At 41.3% G+C, this 25525-nt stretch overlaps 1 protein-coding gene across 1 annotated transcript; it reads left to right on the plus strand.

Moving 5' to 3' along the window:
* Positions 1-19576: 19576 nt before the first annotated feature.
* Positions 19577-24825, plus strand: LOC306736809 (bactericidal permeability-increasing protein; the record flags this gene model as incomplete). The annotated part of the gene is made up of 15 exons (XM_079218486.1): positions 19577-19679; positions 19770-19884; positions 19975-20106; positions 20208-20363; positions 20455-20518; positions 21724-21784; positions 21866-21957; positions 22081-22257; positions 22342-22401; positions 22496-22663; positions 22758-22825; positions 22937-22979; positions 23061-23124; positions 23836-23912; positions 24056-24825. The coding sequence occupies 15 exons, from the start codon at positions 19577-19579 to the stop codon at positions 24095-24097; spliced, it is 1422 nt and encodes a 473-aa protein (XP_079074612.1). The 3' UTR covers positions 24098-24825.
* Between the last annotated feature and the right edge of the window lie 700 nt (positions 24826-25525).

The following is a 25525-nucleotide window of genomic DNA, read 5'->3' on the forward strand; positions in this document are numbered from 1 at the left end:
GCATCTCCATTGATTCAGCGTTGCATTGCTATGACACATGGACAGCTTTCAAAGAAGTAAAAAAACAACAAAAGATATTAGCAGGGAGGGGGGGGGGATAGCTTATTTTTTGCCACTGGGGGGCCGCCAAGCAGGTTGATTTAATCTCTTTATAATTTCAGATGTCTAATTTTTAGATGGCTGGCAAATTGAAGGGAAATCAAACAGCGTCTTAGTGAACAACTTCCAGTGGCTTCCATCTATGTCGCAGCAGCCTCCCAATTACAGCCGCATAGTCATAGGTGTTCAGGTGGCCTCTTGTCTGTGAAAAGACGTCGTATATGATTCACATCATCTTCATACTCATGGAACCCATTCAACCCAGCTCTCATGCTTTGAAGCATATCTGCATCACATGTCTTCAATGGCTTTTCTTTCCTTTTTTTTGTTGCCTGTCCGTCTGTGTATTTATTTTTTCTCCCCAGGGTCTGACCTTTAAGACTCTTTCACTGACAGAGATGTACATGAAATGGTGTCTATGAAGGCCCTGGAAGTGTCTCTGCCATTTAGGAAAGAGAGAAAATCCCACATTTCAGATCTCAGCATGAAAACATACCGCATGAGGGTTTTTTTTTTCTTCGCGGGCCGAAGAGTTTGACACCACTTTATAAATAGCATCTCTGCCTTAAGAACATACAAGCAAGGATGAGAAAGTGTCTATGTTCCTATTTTGTTCTTTGTTCTGACTTTTATTTTGTTTTAGCCAGTATGGATCAGCATGCACAATGCTATGTATGAGCTGACGAAAATGAAAATACTTTAAAGTATTTACTGTTTGATTTTCTTATGACACATTTAAGCGTGTTTAAGTTGAGGATGGACAAATCAATTATAACTACTTTAAAGCCAGTCTGTTTAATAATGCAGCATTTCCATCTTTTTTGTTTGGAAGGGTCCAGGCAAACATCCACTTGGCAGGACAGCTGAAGCACTGCGGACAGCAAAAACTGCTGAAACCACACAAAAAACCACCCTAGTCACACATCAACTACCTTTAAATCCATCTCCCTCAGCACAGCTGCAGGGCAGCTCGGGCCGGTGCTCCCCAAAATTAGAGCTGACAGACCGTCTCATAGAAAATCTATGTCAGATCCTTCTGACGGGCTTTTAGAATTCTACCGGCGTCTGCGGTTAGCTGCAGGTTGCTGTTCGAGGACATCAATTACTCAAAGTAAAGCCGAAGCGATGCCGCTTGTTTTTTTTTCTGGGATATGCTGCAGCAGCTGATGTTTTTTTTTAAATAGGACGGAACATCATAATTATTTGATTTGCCTCCCTCTTCCATTCTCACCTGCACAGTTTTCTATCCCAGCATGCACTGGGTGGAAAGTATAGAACACACAAGTAGTTAGTCCACCACATTACAAACACAAAGAGACAGATGCTCGCACTCACACTGATGGGCACTGGAAAGTCTTTAGTCTCACATAAAAGAGTGTCTAAAATATACTGTCTCAACTTGAAATGAACTTTAAAGAGCCGATGATGTAAAAGAGCGTACATGACAGGTGGCAAGGGGGTCATTGGCGCTAAAAACATAAATTATCTCTATGGAATCAGGTGTGTTATAGGATAGAAAATGCTAGCTTCTAAAACTTCAATAGTACGCTTTAGCTTTTGAGTTTGAAGTGAGCCACTGCAGAGCTATTACATTCTCCAGCCAGCATTCCAGATGAGGCCACAACTATAGCTTGGTTAGCTGCAATCTTGAGATTGAGAAGTACAGAAACTACCATACCCCTGATCAGTTTGAGCTTAAATGTTTTGTTATATCTTCAAAAGTAGTTAAAAAAAGAAAAAATATGACTACATAATGTCTTGTTTAGTACTCAATACACAAAGTTAGTGTGTTACAGAGTTAGTTAGCAGGCTAGGTAGGTATTATTAGTAGCCTTGTTGAATGTGCTACATTCAGAGCATTTCTATTGCTCCCACACTGCTCTCAACATGGCGACAACTGAGTCGGTGACTAGAAGCTAACAGTGCAAACAACGGCAACAGAGCTAACGGTGTTTACCCGAGGGGAACCAGAGGGTGGGCGCTACACACCCATGATGAGCTCTAACCACCCGAAATGAGCAGCGCTTTTTCAAGAAGTAGCCTCTAGTTTGTTGTTTAAAAATAACTTTGATATTGTTACTGCTTTAAGCTGCCGGGAGCTAACTGGCTTTGTTTGATAGAAGTTGTTGAGCTTGCTAGCAGGAAGGGCATGTGACTTGTGAATGGGCGGTGATGGGAAAAAACATCAATGAAAATCATGGGGTTTCATACGCCTCTTTAAGCTAGTTCTAAGCAGTTTAGCATCACGCACGAAGATATACACATTTCAACTTTTGACAATATGGAAATGCTACACATTGTTAGATCGGTATGATTCTCCACGATTTAATCGTTCAGTATAATGTATTAAAATTCCCCGGGATTGTAAACAAGAGAGAGACGGGAGAAATAAAGGTGGTAACTCCCTGCCTTTGAAGCAGTCATAATGTCAGAAATAACTCTCTCCTCAGTCTCTCCTTTCTGTTTTATGATGCTATTTTATGCAGGCAGAATCAAATCTAATAAGATAAAACAAAGAAATCTATTAAGGTAAAACAAAAATGGATACGCTTTCAAAATTCTGCCTTCTCATGAGGTGACCTTTTCTTTCTCCTCGAAGGCGAATTTTATTTGCTTTTCATCACATGTCCACACAGGCCCAGGAATCACATCTGGATCCTTCCTGCTGTTCACCTATGAGCCACCATGCCTCCCGAGAATGAAATCTGCTCTGCAGCATATTAAACCACTGGAACGGTAACGATTTAGTTACACAATGCCCATTAAAAAGCTGTTCCCGTTTAGCGTTTAGTCCACATGTTCATGTTAGAGAGTCACATCCATTACAAATGTCCCCCCCGCCCCATGTGACAAACTGTTTCGTGAAATGATAAAGTGGGCCCCGTCCAAGTGATTTACTGTGTTTTTGAAAAGAATCAGAGGAGAGCTGAAGCATCCTGTCTCTTCCCTTGTCCTCTATCTGTTGGCCAGGACGTGGCTATTTCCTTCTCTCCGTTTGCTCCACCGCCACATGACCTTTTTCCGGCGGCGTGAGGAAAGTGCTGTGGCTAAAACACCAGCTTCAAAAGGTCACGTTTCAAGTCCTTCTCAGATGGAAGTGAATGATGAAAAGTTGTGAAAAGGTCCAAGCTTCAACACTTTGTTGAGAGATATTTGCTTTTACGCTTGTCCGGGCTCGAAGGGATTCAAATATCCGACCGAAGAAGGTGACGCCCGTACTTTGACAAAATGATTGATGGTATCGCATTAAAACAAATGAAATTTCTTTTAGCCCTTCAAAGGAAGCCCTTGACTGATAAGAAAGACAACACCGCACGGCAGATCCTTTGTATTTCATAGATAATAAAAACACGACCTTCAAGACATTTTTAAAGAGAACATTTTGAAATTCAGTGTAATCGTTGAGGAAATGAACACTTAACCTTGGCACGGTTTGTCAAACCACGGTAGCAGTGGAGTTTTCCATCTTTGCTAATTTAACCAGACAAGTGGCCAAGTGAGTTTTTGGGGTTCTAAGCTCGCTGCATTTCTATTCCGTGGCCTCGCCCGACGTGTCGTATCTGTGCAGCATCGGGGGTCAGAGGGGAACCCGCCTGTCACGCTCCGCAAAGCATGCGTGCCTGGAAAGGTTCGATGATTGCAGATGGCAGCGTAGCGCCCTTCGCAGCTGCACAGGAAACCAGGCGCGGCGTCCTGAACCCTGTGGCCCGTGCCCACATGTGGTCATCATAACAATAAGAACAACAGCAGCATCTGCATTCTCCAGGGACATCGCGAGGCACCAAAAAAATGAAAATGAAAAGAATATTCACAATATGTCAGAGGTAGAGGATAGTTAGAAAGAAAAGCAGACCGACCAAAACTAGCTTGAAAAAATAGTATTATTTGTGGGATATTGATCTTTTTTGTTACATTTTAGTCCTACATACATATGCTACATATTTTTTTATTTTTTTATATGAAAATATATATGTATATATACATATATATATACGTATGTGTATGTATAGTTAATATATTTTCCTAATAGTTACAATTAGCAAATACATACACACAAACACACATATAATAGAAAAACATATGGTTGAATTCCTGCTACACAAATGTTCAAATGAACTGCATGTCCTTCCGAGTGCTCCCGTTCCCCTGCGTTTGCTCCCACAGAGACAGACTCCTATCAAGAACTCAGTGGTAATGATGTGTGTAATAAATATCATACTCATCCTCACATTTAAAGTTTATTTGTGGCTTTCGCATTTGAATTATAGTTCAGGCACAGAGTGGTTTATTACATACTGAATTGAGGGAAGGAAAGACATTTCATCATCTGAAAGCCAAATTCTATTCCAGTCCTTTCATAAGGAAGGCCTCGGAGTAGCATTTGCATAGTACAAGTCTCAGCTCCATTCACTATTCTCTACTACCCAAAATACTTTCAGCTGCCAGTGTGGTCATTCCAGTGATATGTTTATTATTTTGTGGGCTGTTAAAAGAGCACGCCACTAAGTTAGCATCACACTCCTATAACTCTGCTCAAAATGGAGATATCTTTTTTTTTTCCTCTACACATTCATCTTCCTTATCAAAATCTGATATCTGCATTACCCACAATGCAACTCAACCACCAACATTTCAATCCGAGATTGGGTGTGTTATATTGATGGCAGTCTTCTTGTATAGTGCTCTCATATATAATTACAATGTCCTGATTATTATTTAATAAGTAATAAATATAATAATGGTAATACATCTCTGTGGGTTCATCCCTACGAGTGATCCCTTCTTACACTTATTCATTACTTATATAAAAATACTGATTGATGTAGCTTTAAGACCGTGGTCAATGCTCATACAATTTATGTCAGTCTTTCAAACACAGGAACTTGCATGCTAAACAATAATGGCAGCTGAACTGAACGTTGAGTCACAGTCAACAGTGTGACACAACAATGGGTGACAACATGTGCGTGGTCAGTACGAACAAACGCCGAAAACACAGTGTGAAAGGGTAAAAGGTCTAAGAGGAAAACACAGATAACTCACAGACTGGACAACACTAAGGTAGCGACCTGTCGATCACAAGGTAGTCCCGCCCTATAGCGTATTCTGCTTTATGGTCTATTTGACTCTTAATGGATCACACTGTATTAAAGAAGACTTGAAACTAGAGATTGAGACCATAAACTCATGTTTACAATGTTTACAGACGTAATAATTTGAGAAGAACATCAGTTCTTAGTGTTACAAACTGAGCCAGCGGAGCTTGAAAGATGTGGGTGTTTACAAGGCAGGGAGGGTTCAGCGCTATTGAGTTGCATTATGGGAAGTGTAGGATCAAGTCTTTCGGGAGCTTCAACCATATGAACAAAATTTCTGCCCAAATTTGGACCATTCCTTTTTTTTAAGCGTCTCTTGTGTGTCCCCAAACTTAATGGGAAGCGAGAAGTAACCCTAGTGGACCGGATCAACCTCCTTTACTGGATTAGCTTTCCGACTAGCCGTAGCCATGTTTGTATTCGTCTCGACTCCAACTAGGAAACAAGAAACCGCATTTGTTTATATCTGTGACCGTGTCTTATAAAGGTTTCTGCCCCACTGCACGATCATTGGGGACAAATATGGTACATCAGATAATCTCAAATTAAAAGCCACACATGTCTCAGAGTGACTAAAGAGGTCTTATTGTGTCGTGCCACTTAGCACGAAGCCCTGCGGCCCGGCTCTGCCCGCCATTCAGCAAAAATTAAAATTTCAGGGACCACTGAAGTTTCAAACACGCGATAATCGGACGAAACAACTGTGTAACTCGAAAGACGCATACGGCCTCTCCCACACGCCCCTCTGGCCGCTTCACTGGGCTAGCCGTGTGTCCCAGCCCTTACAGAAACAGAGAGCGGCAAATCAAACACAGTTTTGAAAGCCGCCTGACGCGCCATTTGCTCTCCGGACTCTGCCCGCTGTCCTCAAAAAATCAACCTCATTCGATTTGAAACCACCTCACGCGCATTTTAAAACGACATTTAACACCGCACTGCGGCAGCGGATGTATTTCCAGACTATGGACTATTTTCCCTCTATGGAAATAATTTGACAGCTTGCAGTGTTTTGGCCGCGCAGGGAGGACTAACAGTGTGCGGAGGGAGCAGAGGGCATGGACGGTTGCCCGGGTCCCACAGCTGCGTGGCGCTGGGGCACAGACAGCCCTTCTCTCTGGGGCACATTGCTCCTTTTATGCCCGGCACACTGAACCATTGATCGGAGACTACCCTCATCTCCGTTGCGCCAACAGAGCTCAGGTCCACGCAGACTCCAAGTCGAGGCTCAGCAACGCGACATCTGACAGTGACTCACAACGTTCATAATGGCCGGGTCAACGTATGCGTTATTATTGGGGAAGTGAAAGTCTGAAATGTTAATCTCTGGAACTGACGTCTAAGATTTTTTTCAACCATGCATACACAACGTTCATGAAAATGCAAAATGTTGAGAAACAGATTATTTGCAATCACACAAAAATATAAAATCTTGGATAAATTGCAATGAGATTCATGCATACGTAGATCAATTTTGTGTTCCTGCTTAGATAGTACAGCTGCTAATATCAATAATTATATATTATCAATGAATCACATGGCCGCACCGACAACTATCACTCTTCTCTGCAGTTCCTCTCAGCTCGACCTCACCTTTATTTATTTTTTCTGTTCGGTTTCAGTCTCATTGCTCTCGTCAACCCTGTTTCCAGCAGCAGCTGGCAGATGTTTTCAGTTTCCAAAAAAGGTGCTATGCGTCTTACGAGTTATGCTACCTGCCCAGGCCCAAACAACAGACAGATGGAGTGAGCAACTATAGCTTGTGAATGCAATGGAGCATTTAGCAGCTAAAGACAAGGATATTCTTTTCCGGAGTTCAAAAATGATCAAAATGGGAATAAATATTGGCCTTCATCACTAATGTTCAGGCTAATGTTGCACCGTATCTGCTGTATGTGTAAATAAGCAACGAGTTTACCATATTAAGATGATATGGTCAATGTTGTGTTAGCTTGTTCCACTGTTATCCAAGTATTTTGGATATTACAGATGAATGTGTTGGAGTATAACTCAATGTAGCCTATTTTCCACCACGGTTCACAAATTAATCGCAATACAGTGGTTGGCTTGTTCTCACTTCTCACAACTCAACATAATTGTAATTTCTTTCCTAATTGTTCCTCTTGTCTTATTTGTATAATGAGTTGCTCAAGTTGAAACATTTTCAACTCTGTGCTGTTGCATTTTCACTTACATTCACACGCCAGGTCTATGTGCATCAACTCATGTCTTTGCGTTGACTTTACATGCAATCGCACCATGTCATACCGAAACAATTGCATTGAATTTAGTCTCAAAGCAATGTAAAGCCTACAATGTGTAGAATTTAACAATTTCAAACTTCGGTCCAATCAAAAATGTATGCGGTCAAAAACAAAAAAAGACAAGATATGACAAAAGAATATTACTGCTGTAATACAAACTTGCTCAGTGATGTTTGTTGAGCAGCAATTTTAACGTCTTGTTAAGTTCTCAAACATTAGCTAACGTTAGCTAATAGTCATCACCAAGTGAGGCTCTGGCAGCAAAACAACGATTCATATTGAAGTGCATGTTACTGCTTATGAATTGAGCTTTCTTTTTTGAGAAGAAGAAGAACGTACTTACTATAATTTCACATGTTACATCGTCTTACCTTTGGACCTTTGGACCTAAACACTAACTGCACACTCTCAGGGTGAATTTATTGAAGACAAAATGACGGAACATGATCACCATGGATCAAAATGAAGAATATAATCTATGTATAACATAAATTGCCTAGAAAATCCATGTTAACCGATGTGTAACTTTAACTGCTTATGGATTGAGACATTAGCTCTTAATCGTCACACGATAAGCCGTCAAAACTGAAAGTCAGTCAATTCTCCACAGGGCAAGTTTATTCCAAACTGCTTCCGATTAAAAGAAGAAATCAATCCACCTCCCCTCCAGTCTCTCTTTCTCTATGCGTTTCCTTCCCTCTTTGGTCAGCTATCACTCTGCTGGCCCACTGCTGGAGTTGCCTGATTGATATTCACTGCACTTTTCCGCTGGCTGATGCACTGGCCAGTTTACAACCTCAGTTGGAGGAAGCCTGTCAATACGAGGCTGAGGCTCTTTTTATGATTCTGGAAAGCCTTTTTTCTGGTTCCACTGTTCGCCGGCCCTGCAGTGTCCTTCACAAATGTATTGAGGGTTTGGAATTAGTAAGCCTCGATTGATCTATTGGAATTGCCTTTTGATTCGTACAGCGTTTCATGATTAAAATGATGAAACTGAGATCTACTCACATCTAGTACCCTCTGGAACCACTGTGAAGACACAATCATGCACATGGGGTTTGTCTGAGTGCAGCAAGTGATAAAATGTTCACTGACCTACATGGTGCACGAGCATGTTCAACACAGAGCAACATGAGTTACAAATATATCATTCACGTATGTGCATGATAAAACTGTCAGATTGATTGCCATGAGATTTGGCAGAGATATTCATAGCACCCAGAGGATGAATTACTGATGATGCTCTGACTCTTCATTTAGCGTCGCCAGCACGACACGGATTTCACCTATCCAGGGAAATGTCTCAGCATCTAATAGATTGGTGGGCTTTTGTAGAGACAGTCATGATTCCCTGAGGATGAATCCAATTGACTTTGGTGACCCCATGACTTTTCTTATTGCAACCCGTGAGGTTTGTGCTTTTGTGTCTCGACAACTGTCCAACAGATGACCTTAAAATCTAGTACACACGGTCATGTTCGATTCATCCGCTTCGAGGCCAAAAGTAATCGATGCCAGTATACAGTGATTTACCAGCTGAATGACCAAAGTGTTTTCATCATGTTGAGTTATGCTGGGTTTGGTTGTTGAGAGAGATGTTGTGTTTTATTCCAGGTTTTATATTCTATTCCGCTTCAGCCAAATGAATGGGCGGCCATCATTCTCATAGATATGGGTTAGGAAGGGTCCTACTACACCTACTAGTAGGTTCAGACCATTGACATGGTTGATCGCAGATAAGAGGACAAGAAGACAACATTGACCTCTAGTGGCCGTAGTAATTATGGTGGGAGCAAAAGAGGAGGTCAGGTGATGTAGTATAAAGAGCAACATAGTCTTCGCAGGGTGAAGACGGAGGGTTGGGGCAATTAATGAGTCGAATCAACACAGGACATTTTTACCCAGGAGTCTGCTGTTCCCGTCCCATGTGAAACCAAAAGTTGACGTTCCGTCCCCGAACTCTTGGTCCAGCCTTAGCCTCATTCACATAAACGGAAGAATGAATTAACTCTGGATCCAGCTTTTAGTGCATTTCACAACTTTTAATAATAAGAAGAATAAGAATAACTGTATTTATATAGCACCTCTAAAAGCAGCGTTTACAAAGTGCTCTACAGAGAAGCAAAGCATAGACATATATAACGTCAATACAGATAAACATTTCAGAAACAAAAGACAAAAAAGACCATGCTATAAAGGCAATGAAGTCACAACTAAATCAACATAAACACCAGAAAAGAGCAAACGGTTTAAGACCTAAGGATTACAATAGGGGCTTTTAAAGTCTTTCAAAGGTAGGTGGAGAAATCGGCGCTCTTCCTGGGGGCCTGGTCCCAATGGATTGGGATACATTTGGTGTTCCCCTGACTTTTCCTCTTGCACCATCATCACAGCCAAATGTTTTTGTCTACTTAACTGGATGACCAAATACCTTCAAAGCTATTGACAGCCATATGCCTCAGCTGTACGTTGTGTTTAGTGCTTAAGTACAGCCTCACAGAGCTGCTAGCAAGGTTGAAGACTGAGCCTTGTTTTATAAGAATACACTAGTCTCATCTGGCTTCTTCATAAATTGGGGCTGGAGCAGAGAAAATGCTCCAACATCTGCACAATCAGTGGGAGGAACTCGACACAAACAATGTTGAACTAGAAGGGCACTCGGAGAACGCAGTGCTCCGCCAAGGCCAAACACCATATCCGTTAGCAAAAAGGAAAAGTAAAGATTGAATCAGCGGCGAGCTGTTTTTTCCGTAATCCTGCTGACAAAATTCCTAACTTCTTTGGCAGATGCACATCTGAAACGTCAATCCAAACGGTCTGTTTTCGAGGGAGCCAGATCCATTCATGTTAAAACGGTCCTCTTTGCTATCTTTTGGTGGGGAGCCATGAAAGACCTGGGTGGTAATGAGCAGGCTGTGTGCGTTTTACTGATGCCCCGCTGCATAATTTCCCAACACAGTTCAAATTAATTCCCGCTGCCATTTAGAGTCATTAATGTAAGAGGCTTCCAAAGGAGACATGCAACTGACGAAAAAAAAAACTCATTTAGCCATTTCCCAGTGTTAACCTCGTCCCTTTGAGTTATTAGATCATTCACACGACTCATTGAACAGCGGAACTGAATGAAATCGCATCAACCGTCAGTTTAGGTGGCGTAAATGCTGCTGAGCGAATCTTGCAGTCATTCCGTGTCACATTGGTGCAGCGAATAAGGCTTTACATCGGTCACGACAGTCAAACACGAACTGGCGACCTCACCTTGGAGTCTGAACTGACTGAAAACGCTCAGCACAGACGGACAGGGTGCTCGGTTTGCTGTCTTGGGATAAGTGGTTGCATGTCCTTGAGGCTCTTCCATCCACAAGCAAAAGAGAAATTAAATTAGCCCTCAGTGTGACCACAGGGCGCTTAGGCCATCTGTGTCGTCAATATCACATGTCCTTGGGTTACCTTTAAGATACGAGAGTTCATTGAAATTTAAACAAGAATAAAGTTTAAAAAAGTTCTCACCTTCCTCATAGCCAAAGGAACCGTTGTCAATATGTCTCCGACATGCACAAGTATGCTCCACTCTATAAACCCACTTGTTTATTTATTATTTGAATATATTGATTTCTGTAAAAGCAAAAATCTTTGTTCTCTGCCTGTATTTTTTCTTCTTACTGATGTATGTCAATATTTTAACTGGAGAGGAAAGCAAACAGGTTTGTAATGAGTTTTCTTCCAGTGCTTGCTCGGCCCTATATTATATATATGGGACTTTACAGTATGAGAGTATGAAACATTCATCACACCATGGGCCCATAAAGCAGCTTATTCCTTGTGTGCTCAGCTGCTCTACTTTCCACGATTTGATGATATCACAAGTTTGCGTATTGCACTTTGTAAATAGTCCATCTTAACGACAATCATTTTTGTAGTTTAGCTTATTCATAACAGGGTAGTTATTATTACCTTAAAGGGGACACATCGCAAAAAGTCACTTTTTCAGTGCTTGTTACATTTTGGTATCAGGAGTAACCACCAATTCAACCAACTGTGAAATGAAAAAGGTGCACCATTATTTCTCATAATCCAATCATATTTTTCGGAAGGAGAGACTTAAAGAGAACATTTCAGTCAGAGGGATAATACAGGTATATTCAGACAGACAGTGTGAGAAAAATAATGTGGGTTTGTGTTTTTCACATCAAAGCTCTTGAAAATGTTTATAGTAAAAACCCAAAATATAAGTATGAACCTGAAAATATCCTCACCGATGTTTCCCCTTTAAGGGCCTTTGTGGAATAACACGTGTGCTGAGAAAGAGTCAAGAAAAAGAAAGCAAAAGATCAAATGTGTGGAGACCCAAAGTGTTCAAAATGAAGTAAATTGAGAATAAATGTAAGTCTGTTTACGGTACTTTTCATCTCAAAGTCTTTATCCATCAAAAAAGACAAATGGAGCACAGCGACTTATGGTTGGTTGCTGCTTTGGTCGTAATATCCGATTTATCCCATCTTCAAAGATTTGGGTCTGCACACAAGTGAAATGAGAAAGAAAAGCGCCTCACGCGAGATGCAACATACAGATAGAGAGTTCTCTTTGCATAACCTAACTCTGACCAAAATACAATTCCAGTTTGAGTTTCAACTAGTTTCAACAACCCCTTCACTGTTTTCAGATCAGAAAGATCCACTCATGATACTTAGAAATGAGTATGACTTCATTGGCAAACACTAATGCCCTTTTGGTAGTGGATCAAAAAAAGACACTGAAGAGTCCTCATGGCAAGAGTTATCAAAATAAAAAGGATCTTTGTTTTAAGAACAGTGTAGAGGCCCCCAGGGGGACGCAATCCAAAACATCAGGAGCATTCAGTTGGGGCTTTCCTCTGCTGAGTCAAGCCGCACATCTAGGAAACTGCCCATTAGAGCGAGTATGATGTCATACTGGCTTCCGCCTCAGGGGGGCAGGAGTGCACCACAGGAGGAACATCAGCAGTCAGTAACACATTTGGACGATGAAAATAATAGCAATAAGGAAAGATGGAAGAAGTGTATCAAAGATTGTGCCCCAAACAGACGTGAATTGTCACGGTGCGAGTGTGCAGGCAGGTAGGATTAGTTAGCAGTCAACCGGCGGGTAAAAGGCTCTCTGTTGGAGACCTGGGGGTGGACGGCCCGGAGCCAGCAGCACGACAATGGAACTGAACTCTGCGTGAACTCCTCCTCGGCCTACATTTCCACCTCCTCTGTAGTGAGGACACACACACACACACACACCTTGAGGTGTGCAGGGGAATGATTTTACGTCGACGACACACACCTGGCTTTTAGAACAGTGTGTGTTTGGATGTCTTGTCCCATGTCCTGTCAACATGCGGACACGTGAATAATGCACAAGTGCATTTGGCAATCCATGTTAAGAACTCACACTTCTTGTCCATAATGTTGCACTCTTAACGTGTTCAGACTGTTGTGTAACACGAGATTGTGTACATGTGTGTCCTTCGTATTGATAAGTTGTTTAATTGTATTTGACTATCGTATTTGCAATAATTTGAATTGTGTGTGTTTCTTTTGTTGTTGCCAAACTCCATTCAAGAGACAAAGCAGCATGTTAGTGTCCAAGTCGTAGACCAATAACTACGATCCAAGCAAAGTTTTTGTATTTTGAATAATTGCTTTGTATTAAAAAGGTACAACTAGTCTCCTGAGAATTGTTGGGCGTAGGTTCACATATGGACGAGAGGGACATGACCCTACCAATATTTTAGGAAGACAGAATTGTCCCTTGACAACAACGTGTTTTCACTATCCTTGGAGCGAACAGACTGTTGTGCCATTATTTATTATTATTTTATGTTGTCTTGGATTTCCATGGTGAGCCCCACTTCTGACCACGAGGGTCACTAACATAAAGTCTGGCCCTCTCCTCTGCGCTCCGTGGGGTTCGAACGACCGGTTTGAACGGTTCTAATAAAGTGGATCTTGCCTGCACTCTAACGGAGGCGGTGAAGTTAACATTTGTGTGGACAACAAGCTACACAACGGTGAGAGTTACGCCTGATCAGAAGTGTTTTTTGTTAATTTTGGTTTTCAATTTCTTTCTCAAAATATTACGACTTTATTGTCGGCATCCAGCAGACACAGATATATGTAGGATATGTTTTGAATGTGCGGAAAGTTTTGAACAGGTGCGGCAATCTTGCTGAAACACATATGCGCTATAAAAGCCCAGGGCTTCATAATTGAATTAAAAGGAATTCATGTATCATTGACGCGAAAAGTAAAGCATGCCGACATGTGTGATGACTCAGCAGAGATAACATTACATGAGAAAAATGTATCTACGGGAGATTAAATATTTGAAAACAATACAGAATACCTGAGAGCCTTTCTGCATTAGATTCCACTATATCTTTATAATTTCACTTGGCACCAGAATTTTGTGTTTTCCATAAATTGATGGAGAATAATTCACCAGAATGCAGGAAATCAAGTGTTTTTACGTTCAAAATTGTCTCACACGTTGCTTTATTTTTAATTAAAGGATGTGACAAATGAGATAAAATGTTGAAATGTCTCCATTAAAGTCAGGGTAAATTCTCGGTGCGAACTTGGAGATAGAAATACAGTTTGTTTCACATTCAACTGCTCAATTTGAAGCCTTAATTTGAACCTTTGAAGATTTGCCTATACACTTTAACATAATCTGGTTCTAATTTGATTTGATAGAAAATGAACTGATCCAAATCTGCAGAATGAAATCAGTCCCAGTTCTTTGAAGCCCAACAGGCCAGACAGCAACGTTAGCCATTGGCATTACTTCAATAAACTTACTGTTGAAGTTTGAAGTGGCTTTGATTGAGCAACAGACATGAAGAATGCAATGACTGCAAGTGGTTTTATGAGTGTGTTGCTTCAATAGGTTGATTATCAGTTGGTTAACCTGATATCCTATATGCTACCAATGCTCCAGCGTGAATTCAGTCTGGGGCACTATTGTCTTGTATGATTCGGCCTGTAGTCTATTTCTCACACGTCCTGCCATTTAATCACATAATGTCTTTGCTGTCATTGTTTGAGGCAGTCAATTGTCATTTCAGCTGTTATCTTGCTGCTGCTCAGGACACACAGTCCTCGATTACATATTTTAGCCCTGACAATGAGATTTTTACATCAATGCTCTTTACAAAACAGAGGATCATTTCAAAGAACGTACAGCTCTTTGTGAAGTATACCTTCAATTCAACTAATGAAAAACCATAAACAAAACAAAAAGAAGTTGATGTATTCATCGTAACGTCACCCATTGGTGTTGCTCTCAAAATCTGCAGTCTGCAGTTTGTGATCGCTCTATCATATTTATTCATTTATCTGTGTTTGATCGTCATTAGGTTGCGTGTATTCAGAGCACGAGCTCTGAGTATGTAGCCCTCTAAAGCCTCACCCTAGCCTTAACCCCTAATCCTATTTATTGTTTGAGGTGTGTTTAGAGTTTAGAGATTATATATTATTGAAGCCCTGATTTTTTTTATGTTTAATTTGATATCAAACATGTGGGATTTATACCATATTTTTTTCTTGATTTGTACCTTGTGACCTGATATAAAAGGATCCCCTAATTAGTACAAATCAAGAAAAACAACATGGTATAAATAGGGTTAGGGTTTAAAGGACTACCTGTGAACGATCAGACTGACATCCAGACGTAGAGGGAACAAGGAACTCCACCGCCACACCTGAGGTGAGTCTTCTTTGTGCAACAGTAAAATGATCGGGCCACATCACCCCTGTACTCATCCAACTTCACTGGCTCCCTGTACAATACCGCATCGACTACAAAAACCTTCTTCTCACCTATAAAGCTCTCCACAGTCTAGCCCCCACTTACCTTTACGACCTCCTTCAGGAATACACTCCCTCCCGCACTCTCCGCTCATCTTCTTCTGGACTGCTATCCATCCCCACGCCACGCCTCAGTACCATGGGTGCCCGAGCCTTCAGCTGCTCAGCACCCAGGCTCTGGAACTCCCTCCCCCCACACATAAGACAATCAGACTCCATCACATTATTCAAATCTCAACTCAAAACTCATCTGTTCAAACTGGCATACACACTATAACTGGTCCCTGTGCACCTCACTTGTTTTTATGGTGATGCTCTGTTTTACTGTTGTTCATATCTTTTATGCTAATCTTTTACCCTATATTATTTTATTGTAATTGTAAGGTGACCTTGGGTGCCTTGAAAGGCGCCTCCAAATTTAATGTATTATTATTATTATTATTATTATTATTATTATTATTATCTTTACTGGTTTTAATTATGAGATTAAAGGTGTCGACACTTCGAGCTGCTCCCAGATCTTCATCAGACATAAAAACAGAAGACAAACAACTCAAAGACTTGAGGCGGTTCCTGCTACTTTATTTAAAACACATGCAGCCAGTGTAGTGATGCTGAAAGCTGAGTCATGTTTTCTCTATACTTTGGCATGCTTCTCTTAGTAGGTAAATCAGATCAACATCAAATTAGTTCCTCTCATGCTTAGGCCTGTAGTCTATTTCTCACACGTCATGCCATTTAATCACACGCTAAATGGGGTGTGTGCAAAAGAAAAATGACCATTAAAACACTTTTTGTTTTCAAATAAAATATGTATTATACATTAAAAATATATATGTACACAATATACATAAATCAGAAATAGAAAACAGACCCGGGCTTTCTAGAGGGGCTGGCGCTGGTGAATCCTCTAAATGACTACTAGTCAGTACTAAGTTCACACAGTTTGAACAGTTCAACGGGTGTACATGTGCAGCTGAGCTGTGGACCTGGTGAGCAGTGTCAGTCACTTTGTCAGTCTTTCACGTCAGCGTAGGTGCAGGTGGCTTTAGCGAAGCTACATGTTGACCACTGTAGCAGCTGTGAATCCTCTCTGTAAAATAAATGACTACTAGTCAGTACTAAGTTCACTGAAAGAAAGATGACGGTGGTCGTAACGATTGAGCAGCAGCGTGCACAGAGTGCTCTCTGTAAACATTACTAGTCAGCACCATGTAGTCTTGCGGACACGTAACAAAGTTCAGTAAATACACTTACCCATCTTCATATGGATTCCTCTTCATCACAGGAATCGAAGCCTTCAGGCTCTGAAGCTCCGCCGTCGTCTTCGTCGCTGCTCTCCAAAATCGCCAAAAGTTCTTCCTCCGTGTTGAACTGCTTCGTCAGCATGATCTCACTTCTCTCTGACTGAAAACTGTAGCGTGTTTATAAACCTCAGGTGTGTAGTCCTTTGTGATTTCCTGAGTGTTCATTGGTTAGTTTATTTCACAAAATGTCAACGGACACATGACAACAAATCATGGTAAAGGATTTCGTGGGGCGAGTACTTTTTTGCACCGCGTCGTCAAATGACACGCCAATGCCCCTATCTCTCTGTGTGAATTGCGTAACATGCCGTGGGAGGAAGGCAGCAGAAGCGGAAAGTCTACTGTTGTAGTACTCAAACCATATTTCTGGGCTGTATTATCGCGAAGATATGAATATTTACAAAATGTAAACATTGTGAAAATGCGGATCTGCGTCGCAAGTTCCGTAAGTGTTAAAATCAACTAATGGAAAAACTATAGACTGTAAAAAAGAAAAAGTGGATGTATTCATCGTAACGTCGCCCATTGGTGTGTGGACTACGGTTTTGAAGCGTTCAGATTTTGGCCGGCGCCATCTTGGTTTTTTGCAACCACAGAAAAAGGAAGTGACCATATTTGGACTGCGGAGGAGTGACACCATGGTAGCGATCTGTTAATCACAAGCCGCCATGTCCTAAAGCCTATCTACTACATGATCTATTCATGATCTATTTAATATATGAACATCATGCTGTATTGGAGAAGACTTGAAACTAGAGATTGAGACTATGACCTAATGTTCACAATGTTCACTGAGGGAATAAATCAAGAGAGAAGTAGAGTACAATCAGACTTATTTTTGCAACCGGAGGAGTCTCCCCTTGCTGGTCAGGAGAGAGAAAGCAAGTTTTAAGACACTTCAACATCGGCTTCCCTTTTCAGGACCGGAAGTTGCCGCTTGGGGTAAACCCAACAATTGCAGCAAAGGGTAGTTTCCAACATTGTACTCTATGACACATGAGCAAACCCTGCCCTGCCCCCGTCGGGAAGAGAAGGTAGAGCATGCTTTTATTTTCCATTATAATGGCAAACATTGTTTTACTCTCAATACGAGAAAGATCATTTCATTCTGCGACACTTAAAGAGCAGCATGAGTATGATGAACACACAGCTCGGCACTTCTCGTTCCTTTTTCATAATCATGTCTAATATTTGCTATTGTTAAGCTCAGTTGAGGTGTTGTGCACCAAGTGGCTTAAGGAACATTGTTTTGCTCTTTTTGTGCTTCAATTCTTGTGTATTACTTTTGTGGAAAATGACACAAGGAAGAAGAAAGCAACAGCAGGAGATAAATATGACAAAAAGCTTTCAGACCTGTGGCTACACTCATATAAGATCACTGTCAGCCTTTCGTGAATGAAGAGATTAAAAGAGAGCCGGACGGTGAAGCAATCTATAAACTGACTTTGCTCATTATTGCTTTATCTGGGTTAGTCCCCCTCGCCGAGTTCAGTTCCTGATTGAGTAAGTGAATTACAGGCAGTGTGCCTCTGTTCCTCTTTCACTCTGCATGTTGGCGGCAACTGACACACCAGGAGAAACTTGACAAACTGCTTCTTCAGGTAAGTGAAAGGAGACTGGAGAGTTTTTAAAGCCTTGTTTAAGCTTAATCTTTAAGCAATATATGGTCCAAATATTTAGCCCAATGTGCTTATGGAGATTCCAGTGGGAGTGGCCCTAAAATGTCCTATTGATTATGATTTGAAACTAGATGTAAATGTTAAGGTTGTTTACATTCATGAACAACTGAGAAAAAACAGGATGTGACGGCCATGGCCATTTGGCGTTTCGTGACATTGAAATATGGCAATTCTGTCTGGATGCACAAAGCCTTGAACGCTCCAAAAAAAGGCATTTTTCATCATGTAAAACTGCTTAACGTGGAGTCAAATGTGGATATTCAAAGTGGACAAAAGTAGTAGGACTAGGCCTAATTTAATAAAGGTCCAGCTTAATTGCTGACCTATCAGGGGTCATGTGATTTCTTCATGTGGTTTCTTCAGCTCTTTCTCAGGCCAATATTTAAGTACAAATTTGTTTCTGCTTTCCTTGACTTTTCCCATTTAATGCTACTTCATACCTCTACCCCACTACATTACAGAGGGGGATAACGTTTATTTACAGTGAAGTTACTTTTTAGATTAAGATTTTACAATAAAGACTACGATATGCTGTTTTTAGATTCATACTTATATTCTGGGTTTCTACTACAGCAGGTTTATACGCTTTTGTTAAAAAACACATTATTTCCCCCCATACTGTCTGTCTGAATATATCTGTATATACTCTGTCTGAAAAGCTCTGTTTTAATGCCTTTCTCTTTAAGACCCCCTTCCGAAAAAGCCCAGTCGGTTCTGATTGACACAGGCATGTGACACAGGAAGGAGAGCCAAATATGAATGACTTGTTGAATCACATGTTTTCTGATCTAGACAGACCACAACAAATCTGACTGGGTTGTTTTTTGTTTGTGGCTGTGTGTTTTGGGGCCTCATACCACATTTCAGTTATTAATGTTAATGGATTGTCATATGAGTCACAAGGCCCATTTTTCTGTACTTAAGTGTATATTTTTGATAATACTACATAGGATTTTGACCCCTACATTTGGTATATTTACCTAAATAAAGAATTTAGGTACTTCATGCATTTCCACAAATTTGATTTCACTGGTTTTCACTGTTTAATTTTTGTTGTTGTTGATAAACAAATGTCAGCAATACATTAAATAAAGGGGCTGTTACAGAGTAGCTACTGACATGAGTAAAATCATCATTAAATCGATAAAAGGGATGAAAACCAACATGTCATAAAAAAAGACATTGGCTCTCCTCTAAAAGAGGAAGCAATTGTTTTACAACATGACCTGGCTTATGGTGTCATGTTCATAAAAAAGAGAGTTTAGCTCATGATCTTGTCCATTTTCTTTCCCAACAGCCGAGATGTTCCTGTGCTGTTGGCTTGCTCTGGTGGCTTTAATCCCTCTGACCCTGAGCATCAATCCTGGGGTGAAGGTCAAGCTAACCGCAAAAGGCCTTGAGTATGGTAAGGTTTGCGGCGCGCTTCCTCCGTCAGTTGGAAAGCATGGATCTCTCCATAACCTCATCATCACATTCCCTTGCATTTGTGCTATAGGCAGACAACTGGGGATGGCTTCCATCCAGAAGAAACTCAAAACCATCAAAGTCCCAGATATTTCAGGGACCCAGAGGGTGCCTACCATTGGCAAGGTCCGGTACAGCTTGACGAAGTAAGGCGGCACTTTATTCAACACTCCAGTAAATTATGTGGGAAATTGGGATACTTCACAAGCACTACTAAAGCATGTCGTCTTTTCCAGTCTGCAAATAGTGGATGTGGGTTTGCCAGAGTCCGCGCTGGGTCTGGTACCAGGGACGGGTGTCAGACTGTCCATCGGTAAGGCCTTCATCAGTCTGCACGGAAACTGGAGGGTCAAGTACCTCCGAATAATGTGAGTGAGAAGAAGAAGAAAAAAAGTCCTCATTATACACCTCGGTGAAATCCGTTTTTTGTGATATCTCTGCTGCAGCGGTGACTCCTCTCTCTTCACAGAAAGGACAGCGGCTCTTTCGACTTGAAGGTCAGCGATCTCACCGTCACGACGAGCATTGCCATCAAGAGCGACGAGACAGGCCGTCCCACGGTCAGCACTGTCAACTGCGCCGCCACTGTCGGCAGGGTGAGCATCAAGTTCCACGGCGGAGCCAGGTAAAGGAAACCCTGCGAGAGAATGGAATGTGAGGTTTGTTTTTCATGCTTGCCACACCACCCTAACTCCTGTGATTGCTCCATGTTTCAGCTGGCTGTACAATCTCTTCAAAAAGTTCATCGATAAGGCTTTACGAAATGCACTGGAGAAACAGGTGAGGAGAAACCAGCCTCATACCGGCTGCTTTAGATTGTTATGTATTCACAAAGTATCGGGTTTTCCTCCTCAATGCAGCCAAAAATTCATAACTAGGAGTTCCTTCTTCAGACCAGATCACAAAGCTTCTGGGAAAAGCTTTTGCGAAGAAACTGATGGGAGCCAGTTTAGTGGTATTCACTTCCTTTACTGCAACAAAATACCACAACAATGTAAAATACTGTATTACAAGTTCAACTACTCCATTAAAATGTATACTGGACGTCACTTTGGACATCATTGGATAGAACTTCCATAAAAAGCTTTTATTACATAATAAAAACATGTTATAAATGTCATACGCTTCAAACTGAAACATTTACGAGTTCTATGAGAACTACCGTGCTGTTTTCTTTGCTAACTTGTGGGCCCGTGAAGCCCTTTCAGACGACATCATGAGCTTGAGGCTCAAGCTAGCTACAATATCGGTTAGTTGGCGTTTCAGATATGGAGGGAAATGTTGCTAATAGTTTAGCTTTTGCTAAGACGCGAACTAGCCACTGTAGTGAGTTAACTGTGGTCGTGAGCTAGCCGCTGTCGAAAGCTAGCCGCTGCCGTGAATTAACTGTGGTCAAGAGCTAGCCGCTGTCGGAATTGGTAGAACTTCTAACAATTCATAGAAAATGTAAAACATGTGACAAAGAGATACAACTACAAACTTGTTTTATGTGAGCGCTCACAAGCCAAATAGGCTGGATGCTACTAGTTTAATCTTAAAAAATATATTGAATTTTATAAGCTTGTTGAGTGTGTGTTTTCTATTTTAAGTGTTCTTTCGTGAAGTAACAAGTAACTATCGCTAGCAGATAAATATAACTGACAATATTTGGTCTCAGGATGTTCTGTGAATACAGTCAATTCAGAAAATATAACTGGTATGAGAAGAAGTTCTCACAGAGAGTGCAAAATAACTGCAACTCTTTCAGATCTGACAGAAAAGAAATCTATTACAGTCAGTCAGAATATTTAATTACTCCTTTGTCTAAATTAATTAACATTAGACAAAGTTAGATATCAGCACAAAGGAGTAAGTTATCCCTCTCCACTTGGGTCACCTTGCTCTTGGATCCAGTGTGATTCTGAAGTGCTCTGTATCCATTTTGGGTGACTGTGCAAGTTTCTTTTGGATTAAGGGAATGTTTATTGTCTTCTTTTTTTTTGCAGATTTGTACTCTGGTGACCGATGCTGTATCCGAAATGAACCCTCAGTTGAAAACTCTCAATGGTAAAAAAAAAATTATATCAATAATATTTGGCTGTTTCACTGATGCTGAGAGTGTATGAGAGACATTATGCCTTCCTGCAGTTGTAGCCAAGGTGGACCAGTACGCTGAGATTGAATACTCCATGGTGTCGGCGCCCACAGTGTCAAATGCCTCTATAGAATTGGGCATGAAGGTAAAGAAATGCCGAGCATTATACTGCACATTTTATACATCTAGAGCTTCAGTTTGGTTACCAAGAAAAACAATCGTGGCCACGTCCCAATCTCTCTGACTCCGGTGATTATTTGTCACTTAGGGTGAATTCTACAACATCGGGAAGCACCAGGAGCCTCCGTTCTCTCCCGCAGCCTTTTCCCTGCCGCCCGAGACCAACAACATGTTGTACATCGGCTTGTCCGCCTTCACCGCCAACTCGGCGGCCTTCGTCTACAACACAGCCGGAGCCCTCAGCCTGTACATCACCGATGACATGGTGAGCTCCATCCTCGTTTGTTTATCCCCTCGTTGATCTACATCCGCGACGTCACACTGAACTACAACCTTTCCGTCACGACAGATTCCACAAGGCTCGCCCATCCGACTCAACACCAGAACGTTCGGCACCTTCATCCCGCAGGTGACAAACCTGTTTCTGCTGACCCCATCAGCTGAAGGAGGCCGCCGTCATCTATTGGCAGTTTGTCAGTCGTGTCTCTGCGTGTTTTTTTCAGATCGCCAAGCGCTTCCCGGGCCTGATGATGAAACTGCTGGTGAGGACGGCGAAAAACCCCATCATCACGTCTGAACCCAACAACGCCACAGTGGAGGCCACTTGCACGGTGACGGCCTACGCCATCCAACCCAACGCCACGCTCTCTCCTCTCTTTGTCCTGAACATGGTAGGTTACACAGCTTGCATGATAGAGGGAGAAAAAAAAGAAACAATTTGTGTGGACCAAAATGGGTAACTTTCGCTCCACGTTGTCTTTACAGGAAACCAGCGTCAGCGCCCGAGTGTTTGTCAGTGGAATGAGGGTGGCCGGAGCTGTCAGCCTGAACAAGTGAGTTACTTAAAACATGACTACTTGTTCTCAGAAGAGGAAAAAAAATGGGGGGCCAAAAGGTCCTTGTAAAGATAAACACCACAGTCTAATTTTGCCTAATTTGCACAGAATGGATCTGACCCTGGCGACAAGCTACGTGGGAGATTTTCAGGTGAGAACTGCCTTACAACACGAGTCACGGAGTGCACAATCACTACCAGCGTGACAAACTAACCCCAACCTTTACCCGCAGGTCAGAGCCCTCGACAGCATCTTCCAATTGGTCCTCAAAGTTGTTGTGCTACCCAAACTGAACGGTGAGTTTTTGCACTTTCAGTTTCTACTCTACATGAATTAGATGTCATGTACTCTAATCCCCTTGGTTTAACAGAGTTTAAAAGTGAGTTTGAGTTCATTGTTTAGCTGTTCTGGGCCACATTTTCACTATGTCACTTGCAGCGGGATCTTTGGCCGAAGCAGGCCGCTTGTTATCAGAAAAGAAGCTCTAAAAAACCCACTGTACACTCTCTGCTCAGGGGCAAAAAACTAAAGACACAGGTTATTCCCTCGGGAGTCGGTAGAGACCAAAAACAGAGCGAGAAGGGGTGAATATTGGACGTACGTTCATCAGGTGGCGAGAAACGCGACTCCGAAAGATTACATGTTAAGTCAAATCTCAACAAGTATAAAGCGAAGCTAGTGGTTATTTCAATGGTGAATGGCAGAAATGATAAATGTTTTCACAGAGTAAAGCCACAGAGATAAGACGCGCCCCCTTTCCGCAGCGAATGGTTGCGAAAAAGCGAAAAACGTTGAGCGAGTAAACTCAGGCGAAAAAGCGTTGCGAAACTCTGTATTTATTAGCGTGATATTTATTTGACATCCATCAAAAACACACATTAAATGCATGTGTTGTGCTATATGATTCAAACGTAAATGTAAACCCCTGCTGATGACATCGCGATGATATTTGCCACTTTGGATTTTTGTGAGTAGTTTATCTAAACGTGTGAAATTTTGCTTCATAGTTCAACTTGCGAAGGGTTACCCACTTCCTACACTTGGAAAGATGAAGCTTGTGAACACTCAGCTTCAGGTCCTGAAGGTCAGTCTGGATGTTTTTTGTTTTGTTTGTTATTTTATAAAACTACATGTGTTTGAGCAAGCTGCATTTATTATATGTAGTTGGTGAACAGAATTCATGATCTCAAAGCTGTTATTAACGACTGTTGCTGTGCTTTTCTCTAGGACTACATACTGATTGGGACAGATGTTCAGTTCACGGGTTAAATGGAATTTCTGGAAACTCCCAGGATTCATTTCTGCGCTGGAGCATGCCACAATGAAGATGCAGTCGCAGCCAGAGTTCAGCTGACATTAAACCATTCGAGAAAAAAAAAATGAATAATGCACAAATAATACTTCTACAAGCCTGAGAAATACAGATCTCTTTGCATTTGGATCTTTTTTCTATTTATTATAACTTTTCACCCTTTAGATTCATTTTCTTTTAAATGTTAACCCAGAGCTGGTTTTCCACATGTAAAATGTAGATGGGGGCAATGATCTTCTCCAACAGGACACAATCTGCAGGAGAGGGTTCACTGTTGTCACTTCAATTATCTTTTTATTTTATTTATAAAATTCTCCTTCCAAAGCATATCACAGCACTTTCTGCTGCTGACTTTAGGAAAAATGATTTGTCAAAGTTTCTGACTCGGTGATTCTACAAACGTGCTGATCCGTGACATTTCTGCTGCAGTTCGGAGAGTACCAACACAATGCCGTGACATCAATCAAGCAACAGACAGAACAAATCTGTCACGGTTGTATGTATTAAACAAACGTTAGATTTTACATCATCCAGCCCAGTTTCAGCCTCTTAAAGGGATTTTTTTTTTTTAAGTGGGGCTATATAAATATTCCTACTAAATAAGTACTCCCACAAAATAAGTCCTGAAGTGAATGTATGAAAGTATTATCAGCAAAATGTATTAAAATATGAAAAGCAAAAAGTACTCGGTATGCAGAATGGCTTTTTTCAGTGTTCATTATGAAATATACGTATTATTTATTTAGTTTTTATCATTAAATAACACATGAAAGAGGCTTCTCCCAGTATTCCACAGGCTTCACTAAATGTTGTGCAGCAAACTTTAAACCAACTTCAACATGCTTTTTCTTCAGCAGTGAAGTCTTGGTGGTGAGCGTGCATACAGGCCACGGCGGTTGAGTGCATTACTTATCGTTTTCTTTGAAATAATTATACCTGCTAATTCCAGGTCTTTCTGAAGCTCTCCACAAGTGGTCCTCTGGCTCTTGCACAACATTTCTGATAATTATTTTCACTCTTTCGTCAGTAATCTTGCGAGCACCTAATCATGGCCGGTTTATGTTGAAATGATGTTCTTTCCCCTTCCGGATTATGAAAAAATAAAGTTGGAATCCAATAGATAATCTATGGAAAGAGACATCAAAAGCTTCAATATTTGAAGACCGTTTGTGTAGAAAGATTAGTCAAAAATCACACCTGAGCAATGCATGAGACTAGTTTTATCATACAGGAGGCGTCTTGAACCAAGTATTATTTCACGTAACTTTCTGAACTTATTTGTTTGGTTTTCTTTGTATGTATGGATTACTTGGGTTGTTACCGACATCTGGTGAAAATGTCATGTCAATAGCACCTTTAGAAATATATTTACTGAGAAAAATGGT

Source organism: Taurulus bubalis (genome assembly GCF_910589615.1).
Source record: "Taurulus bubalis genome assembly, chromosome: 5".
NCBI classification, from domain to species: Eukaryota; Metazoa; Chordata; class Actinopteri; order Perciformes; family Cottidae; genus Taurulus; species Taurulus bubalis.